This window comes from Charadrius vociferus, unplaced genomic scaffold, assembly GCF_000708025.1.
Source record: "Charadrius vociferus isolate BGI_N301 unplaced genomic scaffold, ASM70802v2 scaffold93, whole genome shotgun sequence".
Taxonomy (NCBI): Eukaryota; Metazoa; Chordata; class Aves; order Charadriiformes; family Charadriidae; genus Charadrius; species Charadrius vociferus.
Genome location: NW_009647838.1, coordinates 1818965 through 1843741, shown reverse-complemented (window position 1 = coordinate 1843741; position 24777 = coordinate 1818965). Strand labels below are relative to the sequence as shown.

Here is a 24777-nt window from a genome sequence, read left to right as displayed (position 1 = left end):
GGGGGGGGGCGGGGGAGTGACACAACACCCGACACGGATGGGGACAACACACTCTCTCTCTGCGGTCGGGCGGACTCTTGTAACTGCCCCAGAGCAGCTCTCCTTTAGTCTGAGGTCAGGTACAGAGAGCCACAGGCTCAAAGCAGGAGGAGTTAGTAGTGAAGTTATGAGCAGCCGAACACAGGTAAGTCGGATGTAGTCTGAATATGAGCTCTTAATTGCGATCATCGCGTTTAACTCTTTCGATAAATCATTGTACAAAGTCCAGAATTCGAGCCAAGACTTTTAAGATGGGTAAGAGTCTTACTGTAGCGTTTTACCGCAAGCTGGAAGAATGACACTTCCACAGAAAGACTTTGGTGTTTTATTTGCCATCGTAGAAAATGTATATGTCAGAGTCCTCAGTCGTATTTATTGTCAGTACTGAGTTAATTACCCTGTTGTTCTTTTCAGATCGGTGGTTTCGTTTGGATCCAAAAACAGAGCTATCGGTGTCTCGGCTAAAAACCAGGTGAGTTGTTTCCTAGCATTTCTGCATAACAGTGAATCGGCCGGTGCAAACTGTTCAAGTACCAGTGGCTGTAAAGAGAGTTGGCTTGCTGTAGTTTAAACCAAGCAACTTAATTTCCCTTGTCAAGCCTTTTATTTTAGAAATGCTGCACTGTGCTGATGTGCTTCCTTCAGAGACATGCAGGATGTTTTTACTAAACATTACTGCTCTCTTTCATTGAGGGTAATTTTTTTCCAGTTGAACAGATTCCTTTTCTGACAGCTTAAGGTAATTGGGTTTCTTTTCCTAGTGCTTATGTATGTAGGATTTTCCTTGGACTTTTGCAGGAAAACATTTTAAATGCCATGTATAGTTTCTCAAAATTAGATGCAAACGGAGAGTCTTGGCTTAGATTCTTAAAGATATTTAGGTACCTTACTGCCTTTGGTTTCACTGAAAGGTAAATATGCCTGTGTTTTTGAAGGTGTAAGTAAGTCCTTAAGGTTTTTCTTGATTGAGGTTGCTCTGAAAGATTTAATTAAACTAGTATTTTCAATTTAAAAGGAGAGCCTAATTCTGACAAGTCTTAAGATAAGTGAATGTAATGGTTCAGTGAATCCTCAGGTATGGCTGTGTAGGTTGTTATATAAGTAGAGAGCAAGCAGCATGCAGCCTGCGCTGGCTGGTGCGGATCAGATCCCTCCTGCAGTGAAAGGACTGCAGTGGGTTTCCATGGAGAGAGCGCTAAAGGAGACTTTTTCCCCCCAGTGTAAATAGCTCCCCTCTTAATTTTGAACAGCCAAGGAAATATGAATAGGTTACACTTTCACAAGCACACATACACTTTCAGTTGCTGGTTAACATTTGGAGTAATAAAGTACATACATATGTTTGTATGTTTTCCTTAAATTTCATTTTAGCATTGCTTATGTTTATTCAACTTCTTCCACTGTTTCAAGTCGGAAACTAGTATGATTCATCAGTGTGCAGAAATGAGTTGTTGCTCAAAACAGCAAGTGATCTGAATCCTGTGTAGTCTTGGGTGTGTTTCAGTATTGTTAGATTATTCCAGTAAATGCTGTTGAAAACGTGAAGTAAGCTGAAACGGAAGTAAACTGTCTCTCAAATTGCATTTAAAAGCATGTAGTACTTGTGACTTCAGTTGCCTTCACACTAACCTTTATAAGATGTGACTGTATTAATCCTTTCATGCTTGGTTGTCCTAGGAGTTAAAACTAAATATTTTTTTGCCAGAAGAATGTGATACTTAATTGCTCTGAAATCTTTTGTCATTCTATTTCTTTTGTTGTTTTCTTTTTGTTGTTTAGTCAGTTTGGCTGACTACCTGAGATGTAAATTATGGTTCTTTTGTAAATGTAGACATTTCTTGATCTGGACAACTAAGAGTTATATTTTCAGTTTCCTGGGGATGTAGTAGCTACTCAAATCAAGGAGTAAAATGATCCCTTTCATTTGAATGAGTTTCTTAGTTTAAAAAAAAAAAAAACAACCGAGTAAACCTTACCAAAACCCCTCAAAAAAACAAAAGGAAAAAAAGCCCTAGCATTTGACTGGTGACCAACAGTGTGATTATGTGTGAGAGAGCTCATAATACTCAGTGGTGCTCTTTCTTTAACACTTAAGGAGCTGCTGTTGAAGCAAACTTTCAGGGAATTTGTTTCCTTTAGCAATGTCTGGTAGCATTGGAGATGAGAGTAATATGTTAGTTAACAGACCATACTTCTCAGCTTTCTTAATTGTCACTAAGCAGATATTAAAACATGCTACAGACCTAATGGAATACAATTACTCTAAAAATATCTTAATATTGCTCCCTTAGAAAAGGCTCTGAGGTTAATTCTAAATTAGGCTATAAAATCTAACAGTGTTTGTGCTTCTCTGCACACTGTATGGTAGTAAGTTCTGCTTCTACATTCTTCTGCAATACAGCTGTGAAGTACGTAGCATTCAAGTACTCTGAAGTTATGGCTATACAAATAAATGAAACCATGCTGGGAAACGGTCCTAGACACAGGAACCTAAATACTCTATTGCATTAAAGTACTGGAATAGTTCCTGGCATGATTTTTGGCCTGTACTAACTCATGCTCTTACTCGTAATTGCTAAGCACTGTTTGGCAATTAGAATAAATCAAGGATGATTCCCAGTAGGGAATTTGGGTGTAACATCTTTCTTTCCACACACACAGCTTTACTGTTTAATAGTATGGGTATGGCCTGTAGCTTTGTCAGGGAGCTTTTCTGTTGGAGAACTGTCAAAGTTGCATAGTTTTCTAATATAAGATGTAGCTCAAAGTCTTCAATTCCATGATGGAAAATTTTGCATGCAATAAGAAACTGATGCTTTCCTTTGAAGGCAGTGAATGCTAGAGCTCTTCCTCAGTGTGCTCGTCATTTGAGTTATTATCATGCGATCTGTTGGTGCCTGCCTAAAACTATTCTGGAGAGAACAATGCACTTTTATAGTTTCTTTCCAATAGAATAGGATTCATTCTACTCTGAGATATTTGCAGTATCTCTCTTATGCTAGTTTATTTGTCTAATTTCAGTTCTGCTTTGCATTCCTGATAAAGAACGCTTCTCTAGGTCAGTTGGTTCTGTGGGGAGCTTGCACTGTATACTTTAAGCTGACATTGTTACCAAAAAAAGTCTCATGTTTCTTGCTGTTGTCTATGCACTGTGTCCTTCTTTGGTCTGGTTCAAGAATTCGAGTGGTTGCTAGGTGAACGTGAACATGGAAATGCCTGGTTTAAAAAGTAGCTCATGGAGGGGGGGGTGGTGGTGGTGGAGTAAGTGGTGGAGACTTAACAGCATGAAACAGTAACTGTGAAAACAGTTATTTGCACTTAATGTAATGGGGTTTAAAGTGAACAGCTGGAGGTGAGGTGGCTGGGGTTGGAGTGCTGGTTTACAAGTATTGCAACTACTTGTGAAGCTGGCTCCTATCTCTAATTGTTTGAATTCTGTCTAAATTAGGTGACTAAAGTAGTAGGCGCTACAGATCCTGTTATTGCTCACCTGATTGCTTCAAGGTTTTAGAGATGCTTGTATAATCCTTATAATACTTAACATAATGGTCTGTAAGTATCTATGTCTCTGACTCACAGAATCTTCTGTAGTAATGAGTTGATATAAAGTACCAGATAGTAATTACAGGTGTTACAGAAACAGATGTGACAAGTGAGGGAGCAGTTGTCTTAAAACTTGACTGATGCCTGGGGGCATACAGAGCAGCACTGAACACTGCAGGTTGATTCCTAACTATCCTGTATTTCTTGTATTCACAGCAAATTACTCATGCTCACAACACAGTATCTAACTTCAAGAGATTCCATGGCCGTGCATTTAATGATCCTTTTGTTCAGAAGGAAAAAGAAAAGTTGAGCTATGATTTGGTTCCTATGAAGAATGGTGGAGTTGGAGTAAAGGTAAATTTGCAGTGTATCTTTTTTGATTTTACAGCTAAACTTAAAAGTGTACTTTTCAGCACCTAATCATGAAAACACAGGTTTCATTTAATTACTTTAAAGGTTTTCCTCAACCTTTCTGTTAAAGAAGAGCTTAATTACTTTAAAGGTTTTCCTCAACCTTAGAGCTCGTCTATGAATAGACAGATTTATCTTTAAATAGTGGATGTTAACTACCAAATTAAGGTTTATTTGTGAGTAATTGCTGAAATGTGAGCTTCCCTGTTGGCCAATTGCACATCCAGCTCAAGCATCCTGGCAGAAAAACTTCTAAGATAATTAGGAGGTCATATGGTTTTACCTCAAAGTATTAACCTTTCTGTCACTCATGTGTGGAATGCATTGCAACAGTCTAATTATGCGGCTAAAATTCCTTATAAAGTAGTAGGAATTCTTCTTTAGCATAATTGCTATGAAAGAGTGACATGTTTGTCTTTAGCAGACTGCCTGGTATATGTTACTTGCAACAGATGTTCAAAACCAATTTGTACTGCATTGCAGGTTTGACTTTTGCTTATGTTTCAAGGAGTTTGCTGATAAAATGTCAACTCTCCCTAGAATAGGTGCAGTTAATGACATGATATTCACTTACAGAAGTATATAAAAATATTGATAGCAAAGCCTTGCTGGCATAACAGACAATACTGCTTCACTAATGAAGACCCTATTTTAGGACTGTGCATTTAGTTTGCTGCTTTATTCCACTTGAACTGGTGCCTCAAAAATTCAGTAATGAATAGATTACAGAAGAGATTATACACTAGAAAGAATTCTGACTGGAAGAGTAGTCAAGCTTTACAAAGGAGGAGATGCTTTTTCATATGCTGTTTGTGACTCATGAAGTTAGATAAATTCAGACAGAAATTAATGTTTTCTTTTAATTACAGTGTGTGTAGGAGTCTTACTGTATGAGAAAATCTATTATTGGGAGAACAGTGCTACTTGGTATTTCTTCTTTGTGTTCAGGCTAATTAAAGAACAAACTAGTGTTTTTCTATTTAACTTTCTATTTAACTGTGGTTAAAAAGTTTGAAGAATTGATTCACTAAGTAACATTCAATAAGACTGGGATGTTTAGAGAACAGTTTTTCTGTTAAAACTGAAATGCTTAATTTTCCCCCAAATTGGACTGATGTGAATAAAGGGCAAGTGCTATTTTCAAGAATCAACCATTCCTTCACTTCATCATTGCCATTTATTCTACTACACAGAAAAACGGTGATTCAAGAATAATTTCTTGGTAAGGGAGCAATAAATAAACTTTTTGCTGAGCATCATATTAAGCTTTTAGTTGTTTTATGTGCATAGGTGTACTGTTGCGCAGTACTTCCTTTCAGAGACTCTTCTCATACTTGAGCAAATGCATAAAAATGCGAGAGGAAAATAGATAGCAAGTAATTCTGGACTTTTTTTTTCAGTTGGTGGCAGTTTGAAAGTTGATGGTGTTTTTTTCGTTTTATGGCATAATGCTTGTGACTATGTCTAGCTCTAGTCACACTTTAGACTTGTGTCGCTTTTTAAATCACTTCCCTACTATTTCCTTCATCTATAGAGTTGATGCAGTTCTTGATGTTTTAAATCTGAAAATGGAATTATTGCTTCTGTAGACAATCAACTGGGAAATTAAGTTGTAAAGTGAAGTTCTATAATGAAATAATTAAGCATGTCATGATTGATAGTGTATTAGTCAGCAGTGTATCAAAAACATTAAATGTAAGTAATTTTTCCTCTGGTTGAAGTAACAGAATTATTTTGCCTGTTTCTTATATCCAGGTCATGTACATGGATGAGGAGCATATCTTCAGCGTGGAACAGATTTCAGCTATGTTATTGACTAAATTAAAGGAGACTGCAGAGAGTAACCTGAAAAAACCAGTAACAGACTGTGTTATTTCTGTAAGTAATTGTAGTGCACAGGAACATTATGTCTTTTTAACTTCATCTATTGAGGGCATTTTGTTTCTATTCGTGTAGACTGAGAAAGAACACAGCATAAGCACTTACAAAGGGATTAATCCTAACTAGCTTTAGAGCTTTTGACTTAGAAATCCCAGGGCTGCTTCCTTATTCCAGATCCTGACCCACTTCATGAACTCATTCTCTTGGAGGTGTCTGAACTTTCGGACCCAAAACATTTCTGGGATCCAGGTATATACCCTTCTGCTGCAGCTTGTTTCCATGACTAAGCACACTAATTACTCATTAAAGACACCTTTGTTTATCAAAGGTGCCCTGTGGTAGCTGAAAACCTTAGTTTCTGTCCTGATTATATTCGTCCTCAATTTTTTTTCAGTTTATGACTGCACAGAAAATGACCTCAAAGAACAGTCATTCCATTGCAAAGCCTCAGTATAAAATAATGTCTGCCTCTGTGTTCTCAATGACTCTTTAAAAACAAGTCTGTTTCATGTTGCATGTAGGAATGTTTAGGTCTGTTATCACTAGAAGTGTGTTCTCCAGTGGGTACCTGGAAAGTTAGTGTCTTCTAATGATGTAGTTTCTGTCTCTGGGAACATCAGAGGTCACTGTCCAGCGCTAATGCTAGAGATCTGTAGCAAATTGTCAGCAATATATTCCTTCAGAATCTCTTACTACTTCTTGCCCAAAGTAATTTTGGCCAGAACAGATTCTGTGTTCGTTATTTCTTTGTATCTCTGACATCTGTAATATTGCTGTACTTTTTTTTGCCTCTTGACTTTCTTGGACAGGAATACATTACTAATTCTGATAACCTTATTCCATGTCTGTCCCATAAGGCCCAGTTTCATATTTTGCACCAGTAACTAAGGTAGCCAGCATTTCTTTATTAAAAACTCATTTGTTTCTTGCTAGTGCGTGCTCCTGTAAAGTAGCTGATGTGCATTTAATTCCACTTCAGTTTGATTGAATAGAGTATTTGAAGTAAGTCTTTATTCAATACAGTCGTGGCATGTTACAAGACTTGTGGTGAGCAAGTGTATTTCTCAAAGAGGAGGAATAGATACAATTGTTAAATTAATACTTTTAAATAAACAGTGAGGTGTCTCATTTTCTGGAAATAACTTTGTGTTCTCACCTGCTGTCTTCAGGTTCCATCATTTTTCACAGATGCTGAAAGGAGGTCCCTTCTGGATGCAGCTCAGATTGTTGGATTAAATTGCCTTAGATTAATGAATGACATGACAGCAGGTAAGTAGGATAGAATAACTGTTTCTGCAAATGAAAGGTATGATAGTGCATTTAGTTACTCTAGGAAACATAGCTGACTTGAAAAACCGGACATGAGACAAATGTTCTAAAAATCTGGTGCTCTTCTCTTGATTTACAGTTTTTCATTTTAATGTCTTCTGTGTGAAGGGGTAGAAGAGATGACGCTTTAGTAATAGTTGTCTCCCTGAGTACTTATTTAGGAGTTACCACATGTGCTTGGAGTACTTGTCCATTTAGCTTACTGTCCACATTTCATGGAAGAAACCTTATGATGCACAGTTGCAGGTTTTAGGCACTCTTAAAAGAAGTATCTTGATTAAGTGTCAACACTTAGTAACTTTAAAGGCTTTTGTCAGTATAATTATGGTTCTAAAACACACACAAAGGCAATTAACTTCCTTTGCTAATCTGTTGTGAACTCTGAAAACATGTTGACAGAACCAAGAGTTTTTGTCTTTCTTAAAATAAGCATTCTTACCCTTTCTTGCTGCGTTTTTCTGTTTGGTGATAAAGCATTTGTTCCATGTTTTTAAATGGCATAATAACTAGCACTTGTTTCCTGGGGGAAGGGTTGGGAAGTAGAGGTCTGTACCAGAAGACAATTATTTTTCTGCTCCCACTGCCCATATTAGTTAGAAAAGTAGGGAAGAATTTACTGTGGGAGAATGTTCCATGCAAACATTTTTGGTGCTCAGCAGCTGGATTCATGCTTTTGAATTTTATTTTATTTTAAGGAGTAAAGCAATCTTAAATATGCATTGATGGAGTGGTATCTTACAATGTTTTTCTGGAATCAGTTTCAGATGAGTATCTATCCACATAGTAACGTATAGGATTTCTACTAAATGTAGTTGTTTCATCAGTGTTATGATCTTTGCATTGAATACTGCATATTTGCACCTAATGAAGAGCAAATCTGACTCGTTGCAAAAGCCATAGGTGCATGTTTCTGTCATCTAGCTTTAGCTTGATTCTTTGTTTATATAGCAAACAGTGCTACAGGGATTGTGTGGCAGTGTGAATTCTTGAACTGAGTGTTGACCCCACAGTAGGTACACTTTGTCCCATATGCCTGGATTCTTCTGAGTTACAGGGTGTATACATATCTCTTAGGGTCACTGTGGAAAGAGGAGGAGAAAGGACAAATATCTGATCCTCTATTTTTAACCTTCAAATTGCATTTTCAAAATGTTTATGAAGAAACTTTGTATCCATAAAGAAAAAAGCTAATTTAGCACTGGCAAAAAAAAGTGTTTTCCAACTTTAGCAGTCAAAAAAGAGTACCTTTCCAACCCCTTCCTGTATTGAAGCAGAAGTAATCCTTTGCACCCAATTCAGAGATGAACTCTCATGATATAAGCCATCTAAAGGCCTTGCCAAAAAAGGTGTTGTCACTTCCTTTTTTTTTTTTTGGCAGAACACATCAGCCCAGTCTTTGGTCATGCAAAAACCTTGAGAGCTTTTCAGGACTTACTAGCAAAGATCTTTAGAAGCTTTGCCATTAGGATGGGTGGTCCCTGGAAAAGCAGATAGCTTTCATCCCCTTAGCAGCACCAGCAACCTTTCTTTACTGTGTAGCACAGGGCATTTCTTATTTTCTTTACATTGCAAAGCTAATGAGTACTATCCAAGTTTTTAAGTGTAAGAATCTTTGGTTATGTCTTTAGGGAAGGGGTTCTGAGGTGCAGTAGGGCAGAAAAGAAAAATAGCTTGTTTTTTTTATTTTTTTTAAGGGAAGGCTAATTCTGATATTATTTATCAAGTCTTGTTCATAAATTTATTTTTAGCTTAGAAAGAAGGGCAATGTGTTCAGTCTGCTCAGAAATACAAACATTATGTGAATGAACAGACCAATACGCAATTTCAGTCAAATCTAGATCTCAAGAATATAACAGATTCATTTTGTGAAACAGAGTTTCTGTTTTTCATTTACCACCTCTTAATGACTGCTTGAGACTGCTGGTTTTGGGTTTTTTATAGACCCTAAAGAATCCACACAGATGAGAATGAGTGTGCCAACTGTGGGGAAACTTTATTAGACACCAGAATCCATAAATCTCAAGTCTCTGAGCAGTGGGAAACTTGACTGTCCTTGTTCCAGATGGTCTGGAACTACTGCCTTTGTGAGAGGAAGTCAGTGTCCCTTTCCCATCAAGTGAGAGGATGTCAGCGTGACTATAAAATACTGGTCTTCAGAGCGCGTATTCCTAGCCTTCCTTACCACCTTCTCTAATGCTTTAATTCTCTTGCCTGATAATCTGTTGAGTATCCTGGCTGCTATCTTCAGCTTGGGATCTTTTGTTGTATGCAAATGTACATTCTTGCACATTCTGTCTCATGCCAAAATCTCAGCCTTTCCTGCATAACCATGTAGCCAAGACTCTCGAGTTTTATTTATCTTCAATTACTGCATCAGCCTCCTGCCTAGCTTTGACACTGCTATCCATCCAGAGTGAATGCTGCTGCAAAACTGTGTTCTGTCCTTTGACTTCATTATCTTGGGTTTACATGCCCCACTGGCTTCTGTTTTACACTTTTGATGCACCTTCACAGACTGTACCTGCCTGATATTCTGTACAGACTGAGGCTTTTCCCTTTTACAGCCTCTGCTGACCATTCATACCATTATCAGACAAAGCCTTTGTGCTTGGGAGATACTCCTTGTAAATACAAAACTGAGTTTGGGGTTTGTTGTAAAGATGCTCTGTGGTTTTGATTACTATGCAAAGCAAAAAAAAAAAAGAGTTCTTAATAGACAGACCAAGGTAGAAAACCCCCAAACAGGGTTTTTGCTTCTCAGATCTTACAACATATATTGGTGGAATAAAGCTTCCATGTAGTTAAGACCTTGCATAGGTCTATATCTGGATTTGTCTTGCTGCTCTTGATCCTATAGCTCAATATTAACAGGGGTGTGATGGCATGCAAATGGAGACTCGTTAGAGGTTGCATTGATAATATCTGACACTTGGTTTGCAGTGGCTCTGAATTATGGAATTTATAAACAAGACCTCCCAGCTCCTGAAGAGAAGCCACGGATAGTTGTGTTTGTTGATATGGGACATTCTGCATTTCAAGTATCAGCCTGTGCATTCAACAAGAGTAAACTAAAGGTAGTATGACTAAATGAAAATAAAAGGATTTGAGACATTAGAATCAAATAGCCTGTAACCCTGCCTTGTTTTTAAAATTCCGAAATAATTTAATGCATGGGAAATGGTAATGGTAATGAGTCAAAACGTGAAGATTTTTGTCAGTGTCCTTCATTTCATTAGGATAGTTTCAAATAGAGACTGTAAATTCCTTGCAGTACACTGATGTACTGAGATAAAACAAACTACATTACAGTAGTTGTATATCTAAATTGATGTGTGTATGGATTAAAATTGTGAATGCTTAGGATTGTCACCTAGTTCCTTAGTCTTCCACTCTAAAAACAAAGAGCAATTTTTGGCTCATCTGGTTGATTGGAATACCTAAGTCTGTCCATTGGAAGATCAGGTTACTTGTCCCCAACCTTTTTCAAGGAAAGGCTTGCTGATACTGGAAAACTGCTATTCTATTTGATTTTTACTGAGTGTAAGACGGAATAATTGTTTTCTTTCAAACCAGGTACTTGGCACAGCATTTGACCCTTTTCTAGGTGGAAGAAACTTTGATGGCAAGTTAGTAGATTACTTTTGTGCAGAAATAAAAGCAAAGTACAAACTGGATCCAAAAGCAAAAGTTCGAGCTCTTCTTCGTCTGTATCAGGAATGTGAGAAGCTGAAGAAACTAATGAGTTCAAACAGCACAGACATTCCCCTAAATATTGAGTGTTTCATGAATGATACTGATGTATCTGGAAAAATGAACAGGTGAGTTGTATACAAGACAACTAGTTGCTTTAGTGGCTGTATTTCTTAAACAAGTGTTTCTTTCCATCATTAAAAGAAATTTACTGTGCTAAAATTAAGTGCAACTACTGAATAGCTGTGGCACCTTGGTAATGCTAGAATAACTAAGGCTGTGAAATGTAAAGTTCAGCTCCCTGAGCAATGTTTCAGTGTAATAATGCATGCATAAGAAACTTGGATGCTTTTTGTAGAATGACACATTCTTAAAACCATGGATTGATGCACGCAAACCAGACCGAGGGGGGTTGGCTGCATATTTAGGTCTCCTGCATATTTTAGGCAACCTAAATCCTGTACTGCTCTTAAGATAGCAACAATTGAAGCTTTGTTCCTTTGCTCTTTTCTTGTTGTACTGTGGATATTGGCAGAGAAATGGAGGACAGGAGCAGTGCTTATGGGGGATGACTTGATTATGGCCTGAGTGTAAATGAAGTCTGTGTGTGTCTGTCACTTTCACACACTCATAGGCACAACTTAATTTGCAGTCACTTAGTCCTGTAACTACTGCCAAGAGTGGTTTGTGTGTGTTTTTGTTTTTGTTTTTTTTTTTCCTCCAGTATTTAGGCAACAGTTTTCCATTGTAAAGGAAGCATTACTTTCCTGTTTTCTTATCTGTAACCTCTCCTGAGGCAAATACATAGCACCTGCCCAAACAATACCTTTATCTTATGTAACTACACTGATAGCAGCATATGAAAATCTGTAAGCAGCTGTTTGTGTATTGCCTTGTCTATGATTGTCACTTCAGCCTACTCACAGGGATTTAGCTTTAAGTCTCTTTGCAGTGTAGTTAACAGACCTGGTCAGCATCAGTTTGGAAACAAGAATACCAGGAAATCTTAGTGGTGGAACAGGCATTCTTTGGTTAATTCCATTTCTTTCCTTAGGTCACAATTTGAAGAATTGTGTGCTGACTTGCTGCAAAGGATAGAGATGCCTCTGCTTGCGTTAATGGAACAAACACAACTGAAAGTAGAAGATGTAACTGCTGTAGAGATTGTGGGTGGAGCAACCCGCATTCCTGCTGTCAAAGAGAGGATTGCTAAATTCTTTGGCAAAGATGTCAGTACAACACTGAATGCAGATGAAGCCATAGCTAGGGGCTGTGCTCTGCAGGTATAGTACTGGCAACACTTGATAAACTTAAAACACTTCTTGAGAGTACTTTTTTGAAGAATTAGCCAATCAGTTACGAGAAATGGCAGAAAATGGCATTATAAAGCATACAAGGCAACATACATGTTCACTGTGTCTTTTTATGGTACTACAGAGTTTTAAAAAGTTCAGAGTACTCCTCTGTGGTGTAGTACTTTACTGAAAGTGCTGATGCTGGATGTATTCTGTCAGCAGTCCACTCTTCAAAAGAACAGGATCTAGGTACCTTTAATGAGAAAAACTTAAGTCACTGTCAAGCTGAGGGAAGAGAGATTTTTAATCGGCAAAGTGTATGAGAAATATCTATGGAGAGCCCAAAACATGTTTGTGTTTTCTGGTTTCCAGCTTTCCATCAATGTGAAACAGACTTCTATTTTATCCCCTCCCCCATTTTTACAGTTTCCAACTAGTGAACTATATTTTACAAGCAAAGCATTAATTCTGCCTCCTTTTGTCCTTTACTTATTTTATTTCACCTTCTCTTTTGACTTGCTTCTTTACACCATCTTAATAACTGCTTTCCGTCATTAGCAATCAGTTGTCTCCTGGGAAAGAAGCAGGACCTGTAAGATAAACACTACTTCTTTTTAGGACTAAATAATGTAGCACTTCCATTCTTTACAGTCCTGGTATTCATTTAGACTGTTACCTTTTTTCAAAAGCTATGATAAGAATGAGACCAAAAGTTCTGCTAACCCAAAGGGTGTAAACACTTCTGTAGGAGACTTATGTTCTGTTGAAATCAGGCAATTTACCTAGCTCTGTTTTAGTAAAGTTGCCACACTTGCACTTTTTTCTGTTTAAAGATGTTTAGCTGTCTTGGGTGGGTGGAGCAGAGCAGTTAACCAACTTTAATGCATGTCTGTTTTTTGTTTAGTGTGCAATTCTTTCTCCGGCTTTCAAAGTGCGCGAATTCTCTGTGACAGATGCTACACCGTTCCCAATATCTCTTTTGTGGAACACAGAAGCAGAGGACACTGAAGGGTAGGTAACTTTTGGCCTTCATAATTCAAGGAAAAGATTCTTGGTTGTACTTAAATTAGGATTTTGGCAAGCTGATGCAGAGAACCTGTAGGCTGTGTACCAGAGATCTCTGATAGTGGAACATGTGAAGGCATGTGTTGAAATTTTAACCATAACTCCTCAAGTGTTAAAAAAATGAAGATTAAAAAAAGTTGTGACTGAATGAGCTACCAACCAATATCTTGTCTTGCATTGCTCTTATCCATTTGTCAGGTTTTGGAATACAAAATAAACTAGAACTGCTGGATCCCGATCCCGCTTTTCCTTTCTGACTGTTTTTTTTACTGGAGGTTTTCCTAACACCTGTCTGGATTCTTGTTTTAGTATGAATGTTATGCACCATGTAAATATTGTGACCTTACATAGATGCTATTTGTCTGTCTGAAAACAGAAGCAAGGATCTAACTTTTAAGAGTTTTGCAAGAGAAACTGCTTGCAATTGCAGCGCCTTAAGACTCTGCCATATCTGCTGTGAGCTGCCATTCCTGTGGGAAATGCAGTTGCTATCTAGGATGTAAAGAGGTCTGAGTCTAACTTTTGGGTAGGTTAAGAGTTCTACAGGGACCTGTTCATACCTTTCTCATATTCTTTGCAATTCAGCCTTTTCTCTTTTGCCTGTCTTCTGTAGAGATGCAGAACCTAATTGTTCTGTCACATGCTTCTTAGAGCAGCCTGTGGGTTCACATTCTAGGTGATACTCTTATTTTTTCACTTTTAGGTTATTAGATGAGATCCTTCCATAGTTAGGAGACAAAACTTAGTTGGAAATTAGAATCAGACTGACATAATAGCGGACAGATGCTAGAGGAAGAACATAAAATAAAGCTGGTTGTCTTTCTGTCATATCAAGGAATGAATAATAATCTGGTGTCAGGGCTCTCAACTGAGCCACAGAAGGTAAATGAGTAATGAATTAACAGGGCTATAATCAGCCTTTTGAGACTAAGTGAGGAAGGGTGCAAATTATGATTTAAATTATGCTATTCCAAGCTCAGAATAATGCCTTTGCAGGAAACAAATTCTGGAGGTCTGCTGATAGTGTGTCACTGAATTGCCACCTACATCTAAACTTACTTGCTTCTGAGACTCAAATAGTGGAATAGGACAATTTCCCACTACAGCACACAACAGTAATATTTTTTCCTTACAGTACAGTAGCGAAGCATCTTCCTTGGAATTATTCAGAAAGGTTAATGTGTCAAAACACAGTGATGTTTCTGTGAAGAGTTCTGAACCTAGATCAAAGCCTTTCAGCTCAAATACTCTGCTAAAAAATGATTATTTTTCTTACAGGGTTCATGAGGTGTTCAGCAGAAATCATGCAGCACCTTTCTCCAAGGTTCTTACATTCTATAGGAAAGGTCCATTTGAGTTAGAAGCTTTTTATTCTGATCCTAAGGGAGTCCCCTATCCTGAGTCAAAAATTGGTAAGTAATAAATTGTCCTGGAAATGATGTTGTCTCACATTGTTGGGTCTAAAATTAGTTCTGTAACTGTGTTGTGTTACAGTATGGTTATATGACATATGTTTAGTTTTTTGTCTGGAGGACTCAATTTTCAATTCTCCCATTCCGTAGGTAACCAAATTTGGATTTTTTTATTTTTCTAGCTTCTAAAGTTGCTTCAGTCCAATGAAGAAATGAGAGGAAACTATAGTTGAATGCCTAGGACTAGAATGAGGCTATTACTGCAAAAGATAACTTTTTAACTTTTTTGATCTTTGCTGCTTATCACTAAAGCAAGCTAGGAGTAATTTAGAAAAACAAACAAAAAAAAACCCCTGCACATAAACTTGAACACATCTTGAGTAACTAGTTGCTTTTTTTCCTGTACTTTCTGTGTTTGACATAATGCTGAATAAGTTTTAATCAAAGCAGTCTGAAATAATGGCAGCTGCAAGACTATGGTATTGATTTGAATTGTCTAGGTAATGTTTATAAGCAGCTCTTTCATCCTTTCTGACAAATTACAACAGTGTTGACACTTTCAAAGATTCTACAGTGTGGTTAGTTAGAAAAGGATTGTGATGGTAAAGACAGGACAATTAAATAATTGCTCTTGAGTTCTAAGCATGCAATTAAATGTTGTATGTTTACATGTAAAATTAAGATAAAGATGTTACTAGTTGCCAAGTAACTGCTTGGTTTTGTTAAAAAGCTCAACCTTTTTCTTTTTCCCAGAGTGGTAGAAGAAATGACAGTTTTATTGTCAAATACTTAACCAAGATTTGTTCTGTTGGTTAACAATGCACTTAAAATACAGTATCACCAGAACTGTAGTGTTAAAGACAAGCTTTATAAATATTCTTAAAGTGGGTGGGAGAATGTATAGGGCAAAAACCATCTCTGTCTGAATTGCTAATATTTTAGCTAATACTTAATGCACTACAAAGTTACTAAAAAATATTATCCTAGCAGAAAATATCAGTTCTTTTCTGTACTTCAAAGCAAATTATGTGGTGGTTTCACTGAGAGTCACGAAGTTCAAATACCATATGTCTTGGAAACCAGCACAATATTTTGTAGTTACAGAAACAACAGACTCCTTTTATTTTTAGCTCTTACCATAAAGACTGATAGTGGGATTTGTGACTGTATAACTTATATGGCTTTAACAAACGAGAAGGTGTTTAACTGCTCTTCTGCAAACTGGTAAAAACAGAACTGAAAATCAGACTGGTTTCAGCTCACTTGCGGATTAACACTTTGCTCAGAACAGAACTACTGACTACTAACAATTCTGATGAGGACTGCCAAAAGGGAGGACAGGTTACAATTCCAGTATTATTGGATTTACAAGAGGGTGGGGGGCGGGGTGTATGTGTGTATTCTTTAGCCTGTAAAGTAAGCAGGTAAAAGCTTGTATGCATATGGCTTAGATCTATTGATGAAGGGATGGCATGTGCCAGCATGTGTAGATCTAGCCTGTGAAATCAGTGAACTTGCACTTTGCAGCTATACAAGCATTGTAATCTGCAGGTCACTGTTTTGGTGATACACAAATAACCATGCAGTAGGTAAGAAAAATGTCTGCTGTTAGTGTCAAGGAGAACTGATTCTTCATATACTGTTAAACTCATTCTCTCTGTTTCTTAGTTTCACAATACTTATCTCAAGCATTACAGGAGCTACAAAACAATTGCATTCTACCCCAGAGTAGAAGGTAATGGTGGACTTACATGGCTGTTAGAAGCTGAGAAGAACACTTCTAGAAATACTGTTTCTATGTTGGGCAGTAACTTGTATTAAGAAGACATATCACTTAACATTGGCACTAGTCTAAGTCTTTGCATAGTTTTCTTTCATCTCACTGTAGCATCACATATAGCACAAGTAAGGGGGAGTGAGCTTTTACTTTTGATATTGGCTCTATATTACTAGTGGCAGGAGAACATACCGTAGATGATGAAAATAAATGTTCTCCCTTTTAATTTGTAAGGTAAAGGTGGCTGAAAAGCAGCATACTTCTTGGGGTTTTGTAGTGTTTGTTTCATATTGGGGACCATGAGATTAGCACAGAGGCTTCGTCAAATATTTACAAAATGTGTCCTCTGTGAAAAATGGAGGTGTTTTCCTGGATCTGTAATATTACCTATTTAATTCCACTGTGTGAGTACTGATGCTTTTGTTTTTAGGTAGGTATGTTATCCAGAATGTGGCAGCCCAGAAAGATGGAGAGAAGTCTAAAGTCAAAGTGAAAGTCCGTGTCAATACTCATGGCATTTTCAGTGTGTCCACTGCATCCATGGTGGAACCAGTTAAAAGCGAAGAGAGTGAAGACGTTGGTATTGAGACTGAAGTGGAATCTCAGGACCAGAGGCCTATTGAAAACTCAAGTGATGTAAGTTGGTCTTTGTGTGTGAATGTCCTTACTGATGAAAGCGTGTTCTGCTGTTACATACTCTGGAAGAAAAATACCTTCTTCTAAGGAAGCAAAATGAGGTTAATTTTGAGATGTGCATAGCTGTCGGGAAATATAGTCAGGAAATACGTATATGTCTTATAAGGACAGGAGAAAGTTTGTGCTATCTTGAAAGTGTGTAGATTTCAAAATCAATTGTTGGGCAAAGTGCCAAAAGCAGCAGGTGGGTTACTTGAGGGTGGGGTTGCTTACAGCTGCCATAGTTATCAGATTGTTCCAAATAGGAAAACTTGGTTTGGATTATTAGTCATCCATGCTCTCTGTGCTAAAGGGATTTGTGTGGAATCCTGCGGAAGGGAAAGCTGGATTGGTTTCTACAGCATTGAAGGGGAGGGGAGTACTGGGGAATAATGCAGCATTGTTATGGTGTACTTAATGTTTTAATAGTTTTCCGAGGGGGGGGAAACTTAAGCTATGACTCAATAAATTAAAAGCCACTTCTTGTAACAGAAGGTGGTAGCATGCGCACACACGCACACAAGTATTATGCTGCAAGTCCTTCTGAACTTGCACCTTGTCTGTATCTCCATTAATTAAAGCGTGTGTGTTTCTGCGTGTGCACAGAATGCTTTGTAGGGCACTTTGTACAGTATGTGCGTCAGAAGTGAAGTGCCCTATAACTTTTATTAAATACAAGTGCACATGCCTTCTACATCCTTTGTGCCTGGGCTTTCATTTCAGAAAAATATCCAGCAAGAGAACAGTGAGGCTGGAACACAGTCCCAGGTACAAACTGATGGTCAGCAAACGTCACAGTCTCCCCCTTCATCAGAACCTCCCTCTGAAGAAAACAAAATCCCAGATGTCAAGAAAGTGAGTGACCCTTTAACTCTGTTAAAACTGTTATGCTCTATAATGGTGGCATTTAAATTGGTAACATATTCCAGGAAAAAGTAAGGAAGTTGGTGCTTGGAAACTTTTTCATTTTTATACCTTTTCTATTATGACAAGTGTCTCATGATGATTTTCATACTGGGTTTGCAAAAGAATTTCTGCAAGAAATCTCTCACTTCCCTGTCTTTATGCAGTGTTGTACAGCTAATTTGAGTTGCAGACGTTTCAATTTGTTTACCAGCTGTACAAGGCTAAGCTTATTAGGCCTGCTGAGAGAAGCTGGGATCAGGAATTCATAAACCTAAGAGGAAAAACCTATGCCTGCATGATATTGCTACTAGTTTGCTCTTTCATCTCTTAAGACAAAAAATGTTTTAGGTTAAAATCTTGCCACTGTCAGCATCACCGGTGAAGTGATAAGTTACACACGGGCACTTCTGGAAAACCTGCTGATACACTGTATAGCTGAGAAACATCCTTCATGTAGCTCAGTACTTACTGTCCATGAAATAGACTGTAAGCAGACTAGTACAGGCGGTGGAGTCCCCAAAGGGAAAGTATATTTTGAAGATTCTGGAAGAACACAGAGAATCTCTGCACGTTCTTCCTGTTCACGTTTTCTTTCATCATAGTGCTACTTCATCAGAAGGAAGTCAGGAAAATTATCTTATTTTTCTTTTCTCCAACTCAGACAAATGAGAAGAAAGGTGATCAGCCCCCAGAAGCTAAAAAACCCAAGATAAAAGTGAAGAATGTGGAACTACCCATTGAAGCTAACTTGGTTTGGCAGTTAGGAAAAGATCTCCTCAATATGTATATTGAAACAGAGGTGAGTTAGAGTGTGGTTTAGACTTTCTTGATTGCAGTTACTAACCATTCATCGGCTTTTTAAGGCAATGCCTGATCTTTTACTGTAACCCTGAAGTGTGGACTCTAATTTACAGTGAGCTGATATACAGTCCAACTTTAACACACAACTGACCAATGTTAATCAGAAAGATTGAAGTGTTGTTTATAGTGGTAGTGTCAGAGCACTGATCCATGGAATGACATCACAGATTGGCTCAAGCTGTTGTAGTCTAGAGAAGGGTGTCCCACTTCTTCAGGTGAGTCCACTTCGTAGCAATGAGAATTCCAGCAGTTACATGAGTCAAGACCTCTGGGAGATTGCTGTGTTTTACAGGAACTGTGCTTTGTAGACTGCTGCTTGAACATAAATATTTTTAATTAAAATCTATTCTGTGGTTATACAGGGAAAGATGATTATGCAAGATAAACTGGAGAAAGAAAGAAATGATGCAAAGAATGCAGTGGAGGAATATGTGTATGAGTTCAGGGACAAGTTGTCTGGACCATATGAAAAGTTTGTTTGTGAAAAGGTAAGTAAAGGTTTCAGGACCTTCACTGAAAACACTGATACCAAATATCTGTTCTTTATTCCTTTGTCAAGCTTTCTCACAGCCACCCTGGAAATAGCTGAAAACTGTAACTCAATTGAATTACAGTTGGGACCGATCCAGGATTAGGTTCAGGGTTAGCAAATAGTATGTATCCCTGAAAAGAAATTTTATCACAAATGGAGGAAAGTTTTGATTCCAAGTTGGTGACTATAATGAGAAGCTGTGTTGCTGTATCCATAACCAAAACCATGAATTAAAGCCACACCCCAAGCGTTGGCCTAATCAAGGACAAAAGGCTAGAAATGCTACCTATGTTGTAGATGTGTGTGTTTCCCAGTTCGGAAGCTGATGTTATTTATTTGACTTAATTAGGCAAAAACTGCAATTACAAAAATGTAATTTTTATGTTGGAGGCTGAGAATTAATGTCTATATTTACCAGTGTCCTGTTACTGTAAGACAAACGCAGTCAATTGGTGCATATTTTGATGTTTGACATGTTGAATTATATTGATACATAGGATCTGCAGGGATTCTCTGCACTCCTAACAGAGACAGAAGGCTGGCTGTATGAAGAGGGTGAGGATGAAGCTAAGCAGGTGTATGTAGACAAATTAGAGGATTTAAAGGTAGGTCTGTTAGTATGCCCGAATTGCAAAGCTTCCAAAATATCACACAAAACAATGTTAATGAATCACATAACCCATAGGAGTTACTTTTTCTAGAAATTAGGTACTCCAATTGAAATGCGCTATCAAGAAGCAGAAGAACGACCAAAGCTGTTAGAAGAACTGGGACACAGGCTCCAGTATTATGCTACAATAGCTGGGGAATTCAGGAATAAAGTAAGTGGCCTCAAAGTACCTTTCTCATAGCACAGTGTTTCACTGAGGCTCACCAGCTGGCAGAGGCTTCAAATTCACTTTCAGATGAGCTGCAATCTACTGTTATATAGGTCGCAAATTTAACACTGCAAATGTTTCCCAGTACTCAAAAAATCTCTCCTAGTGCGTCATATCTTCAGTTGTTTGATGCTTATGGATGTTTTCAGGCCAAAAAGGACATTTTTATAAGGAGTGAGGGTTAACTGTGGTCTGATTCTTGACCTTTTAAAAGCTAAAAAAAGCAGTCAGGTGAGAAGCATGCTCTTCTTCCAGTTGTTTGGGGGGAGAAAGAATTGTGCCATGGTGAGAAGCATTACTGTAAAAGCTACTCAGGATAAATTAAAACATCTAGTGTTCTTTATTACATATGGGTGTTTGGGGGGGAGTTGCCACTGATATTTGAAGATCACTTTCTTGACAAGCATTCCCGCCTTTTGAAAACGTACTCTTTGGGTTTCAACTTCTTAATAGGGAAGCTTACATCACTCAAGCTAATTCAGTTTGAGATGGGAGCTTCATCAGAAAACAATTACGTCCTCACATCTATAGATTACAATTGTCTTAGTCCTTCAGTAGTATTACAGAGTCTTGAAATAACTAGCATTATTGAAAGTAGTACATTTAAGGCTTGAATCTGTATTTAGAACTCTTAACCAAAATCATAGGTTGTGTTGCTGGGTAGGTCCTTCTGATATTTAATTGTGTAACTGGCCATTGTAGGGAACGCTCCTGAAGTTGAACAACTGATCCTTTCCCTTTCTGTGTACAGCAGAATTGCAGTCTAAACTACCTCAGACCCATGTAGGACTCTCTAGGAGGGAGGGGATGGTTTATCAGCCCTGTTAAGAATGTTACATTTTATTACATGACCTGTTTGGGAAGCCTCTATTCCCTCTGTGAACTAGGCTTCTTGCTTGATTATAGGGCAAAGGAAGCTTTATTTTGACACTTATTGTCCTGTCTCTTGCTGTAACAGATCTGGCTTGTTGCCAGCTTCTATTTATTTTGAAAATCAGTAAAGATTGTATGTTGGAAATAATTGACATAGTCTTGTTGGCATAACTTGATGACAAATAAGCTTGACATTATTAATTAATACAAAATGTTTGTGTTTGGGCAGGATGAGAAATACATCCATATCGATGAAATGGAAATGATGAAAGTAGAGAAGTGTGTTAGTGAAGTGGTAGAGTGGATGAATAATGCTGTGAGTGCACAGGCTAAGAAGAGCTTAGATCAGGATCCGGCTGTGCATTCAAGTGAAATTAAGGCAAAGCTACAGGTAAGTACCATAAGAAACTAATTTTAGAGGCTGGTGCTAAAGTTAGGCTGTCCCCTTCCTTCTCCCCCTGTTTCATCTTAACTGCTTCAGTGTTCTTTAAGGGTAGTTGGAAAGTAGGACAGAAGGAGACTCAGTAGAAAGCAGAGGAGCTGTACTATACTGTATACAATTCTGTGGAGCTTATTGACTTTTTATGTCTTTCAGTCACCTTAAAAATTCAGGCTGTTTTTCACTGTTACTAGTAGGCACAAAATAGTCTTGAAAAAAACCTCTATGTGAAACCCAAAACAGTAGGCTGAAGAATTTTGCCCGCAAAACTTCAGAAAGTAGACTAGTTAACTTATTTCAGGGTACTTGTCAGTTTGGACTCGGGGAGTAAATACAGAATCAAGTTCCAGTCTTTTGGGCACAGGACTCTTCACACTAGTGGAGCTGGTAGGTCCTTAATATATATTCTGACCACATCTTTTCCCTTTCTTTTAGGAGTTAAACAATGTCTGTGACCCTGTTGTGACACAACCAAAACCGAAAGTTGACTCTCCTAAGGAAGAAAACCCATTAAATGAACGGAGTGATTATAAAACTGAAGACATGGGAGAAGATGACAAAAATTCTGAAATGCCTCAACAAAATGGCGAATGTCATCCGAGTGATCAAAACACCATTAACATGGACTTGGATTAAACCACTGCACTTGCAGCAAGTTATTTCATCCCATGACAGAAAATATTTTTGCTGTCGTATGTGATGGGGGGTGGGAATGCGTTGTTTTGGGAACTATTTATATTTTTTTCTTAAGACTTGTCTGGGGTATGTTGTGTTATGGGAGGAAGAATAGTAATAGTGTTGGTCATGACTATCCTAAAAGGAAAATTGCCTTGGTAACTTCCAGATTCCTGTGGAATTGTGAGTTCATACTAAGCTTCTGTGCAGTATTTAACCATTTGCATCACTAAAGATGAAAAGAAGCCCTTGCTCTGAAATATACTGCTCCTTCAAAAGGCTGTAATTGAAACCTTCGTAGGCATTTGTAGATGCCAAGGTAGTTTTCTTTTGTCTGGACATCTAATTGGGTATGTCAATAAAAAGCCAGTGTCTGTCCCATTCATAAGGACTTCCCAGAAGAAATCATTCTGTTCTAAGATTTTTTTGATTATTGCAGTCCAAAACACTTATCGGATAATACGATGGTGAAATGTGTTAGTAGCATGCAGAAACGCTTACGTTTCATTTCTTGCTAAACAATACATTTTTCATGTGGGGTACATAAAATGAAGGAAATGCTAATTCTGTTAGTGTTATTGTGAAGCTTTTTAATGAGCTTTAAAATAAAGTTCATTTTACTGGTATCTCCTGACTTGTTGGGTTTCACTGTTTTCAGTACTTCCGGTGTGTTGCCCTTGTCACGGTTTGTGACAGGTCATTGCTTGTGTTCCTGTGCATGAGAATCATAAAAAGGCTTAGAACTCTCACGCTTAACAGAATAGTTGTGCAGCAAGTTGAAAGTAACTTGGCTGCTTAACAAGTTATGCCTCTTTCCTTTGCTCCAAGAGTTGTATACACCTGAAAGAGCCTGGAAACTTCACAGACGTTAAGGTGTAGGACAAAATCTGTACTGCATGGAACCCTATAGTTTAGAGACAATCTGCAGTTCAGAATGTTATGTTAGAACTTGATTGAATACTTAGGCCAGGCTCTGCTGCCTTTTGTTACAGATGAAACCGAGTGGTAAAATGAGATCTCAGCCCATTCTGCTGAGCAAGTGGCGCTAACAACCTTGGGAAAGGTTTTAAAAATTAAGAATTCCTCTCAAGTAAATCTCTATAGTCTATTGAAGAAGCTTATTTTTTTTAGGTACACAGACCAGGGGAGGATGCTGAAAGAAATTGTTTGTATCCTTAGCTTTAGACATCAAACTACAGTAGGGATTCGGGCACCTGAAGTACCGAGGGAAGGATTTTTCTTGGAAGCATATTCCAAAGGGTTTTATCTCTACTGATCCACTGGAGCATAAACCCCATATATAAGCATGTGATACCAGATACTGGAAGATTGGTGTCATAAAATGGAAAGTTCTTTTTTTTTAAAAGAGTTAGTGTAGCTCCAGCAGTATTTTGTCTGCAATAACAAAACCAAAAGGAGAAAAGAGACATTAGTCTCACTGGAGCTGCTGAAGAGGGAGTACAGATGAGAGGACTGGTGCTTTCTAGGGCCAACTAATCCTACTTATGGCAAGTATTTTTCTTCTAGTTAGTGCTTTTAGCAGCACCCTAAGTCTTCTCACAGCCTGGGACAGGAGCAGTGCTACAGTGTGTGCAAGGTCCCACAGTAGTGCCTGATCTGCATTGACTATAAGCAGCTGGATTATCAAAATGCAGATCCCTGTTATTTGCATCTTTGAGCTGTCTGTTCTTTACCTCTGCTGATTCATTAGGCAGTTGTGTACAGTAGGCAACACTAAGAACACTTTGATTGTTCCCCGTCCTTTTCCTAGAGCTAAAAAATAGGAAGTCAGACCAGACTTCAAAACCATGTTTGGAGTGTGGAAGAGTACTTTTGTGTTGCTTCTCGTGCAGTGGTTAAGGGTTAAGTTTCTGTAACAGACTGCTGCTCGCTTAGATTATTGCTGAAATGGAAATTATGAATCTAGCGCCATAAAACATATGAATTTACGTTGCAAAATCAGCAGGATGCCATAGCAGGAAGCTTAGCCTGATCAGAGGAAAACTTTGTAGAGACATTTAAAGTAGAATTCTGTCAGAACATCTAGTCCTGGATCTACAAAATGAAGCTTTGCGGGCCCTGGAGTGATGGGTTGTCATGTGTTCAGTTACTGCTATAGAAGTACTGCTCCAATTTTCCTCTAATGAACCTTCATAAAAGAAGTCTACACTAGAACAGACAAATCTGGTGGGTTTTTTTTTCCAGATTTTTGGAACATTAACTATTTCATATCAGCTAATGGTGTGGTAAGTGATTTATCCCTTATGATTTAAGTGGCTTATTTAATCTTTACAGTGCTTGTGCTTTAAGCTGAGGCGGGAAGGAATGAAAGCAGAAATCAGTGATTCAGCTTTTCATCATCTCCCCTCCCCCCACTTTAATAAATTTTTTGCTTTCTAATTTGCTGTTTACCAGACACAAGTGAAAACAATGTGCGTGTGTTTCCACTCTAATCTTGACATCAGTCACAGGGAAGTGGGGATGTTCAGGATG

General features: G+C 38.0%; 1 protein-coding gene across 2 annotated transcripts; it reads left to right on the top strand.

Moving 5' to 3' along the window:
• The first annotated feature begins 460 nt into the window (after nucleotides 1-460).
• Nucleotides 461-22910, top strand: HSPH1 (heat shock 105kDa/110kDa protein 1). 2 transcript variants are annotated; one of them, XM_009882839.1, is made up of 17 exons: nucleotides 461-511; nucleotides 3799-3939; nucleotides 5752-5874; nucleotides 7047-7146; nucleotides 10147-10280; nucleotides 10780-11024; nucleotides 11951-12179; nucleotides 13096-13202; nucleotides 14535-14668; nucleotides 16876-17081; nucleotides 17844-17975; nucleotides 18688-18825; nucleotides 19250-19375; nucleotides 19917-20024; nucleotides 20121-20240; nucleotides 21400-21561; nucleotides 22045-22910. In XM_009882839.1, the coding sequence occupies exons 2-17, from the start codon at nucleotides 3913-3915 to the stop codon at nucleotides 22243-22245; spliced, it is 2292 nt and encodes a 763-aa protein (XP_009881141.1). In that variant the 5' UTR covers nucleotides 461-511; nucleotides 3799-3912; the 3' UTR covers nucleotides 22246-22910. The 2 variants fall into 2 exon arrangements, with proteins under 2 accessions (XP_009881141.1, XP_009881142.1); XM_009882840.1 differs by lacking the exon at nucleotides 17844-17975.
• Nucleotides 22911-24777: the final 1867 nt, after the last annotated feature.

Bases quoted from the DNA above. Each gene is read 5' to 3' on its own strand.
- HSPH1 (XM_009882839.1), top strand. From the start codon at position 3,913: ATGAAGAATGGTGGAGTTGGAGTAAAG. The intron at 7,147-10,146 runs GTAAGTAGGATA...CTTGGTTTGCAG, and splicing joins AATGAATGACATGACAGCAG to TGGCTCTGAATTATGGAATT. The intron at 11,025-11,950 runs GTGAGTTGTATA...TTCTTTCCTTAG, and splicing joins GTATCTGGAAAAATGAACAG to GTCACAATTTGAAGAATTGT.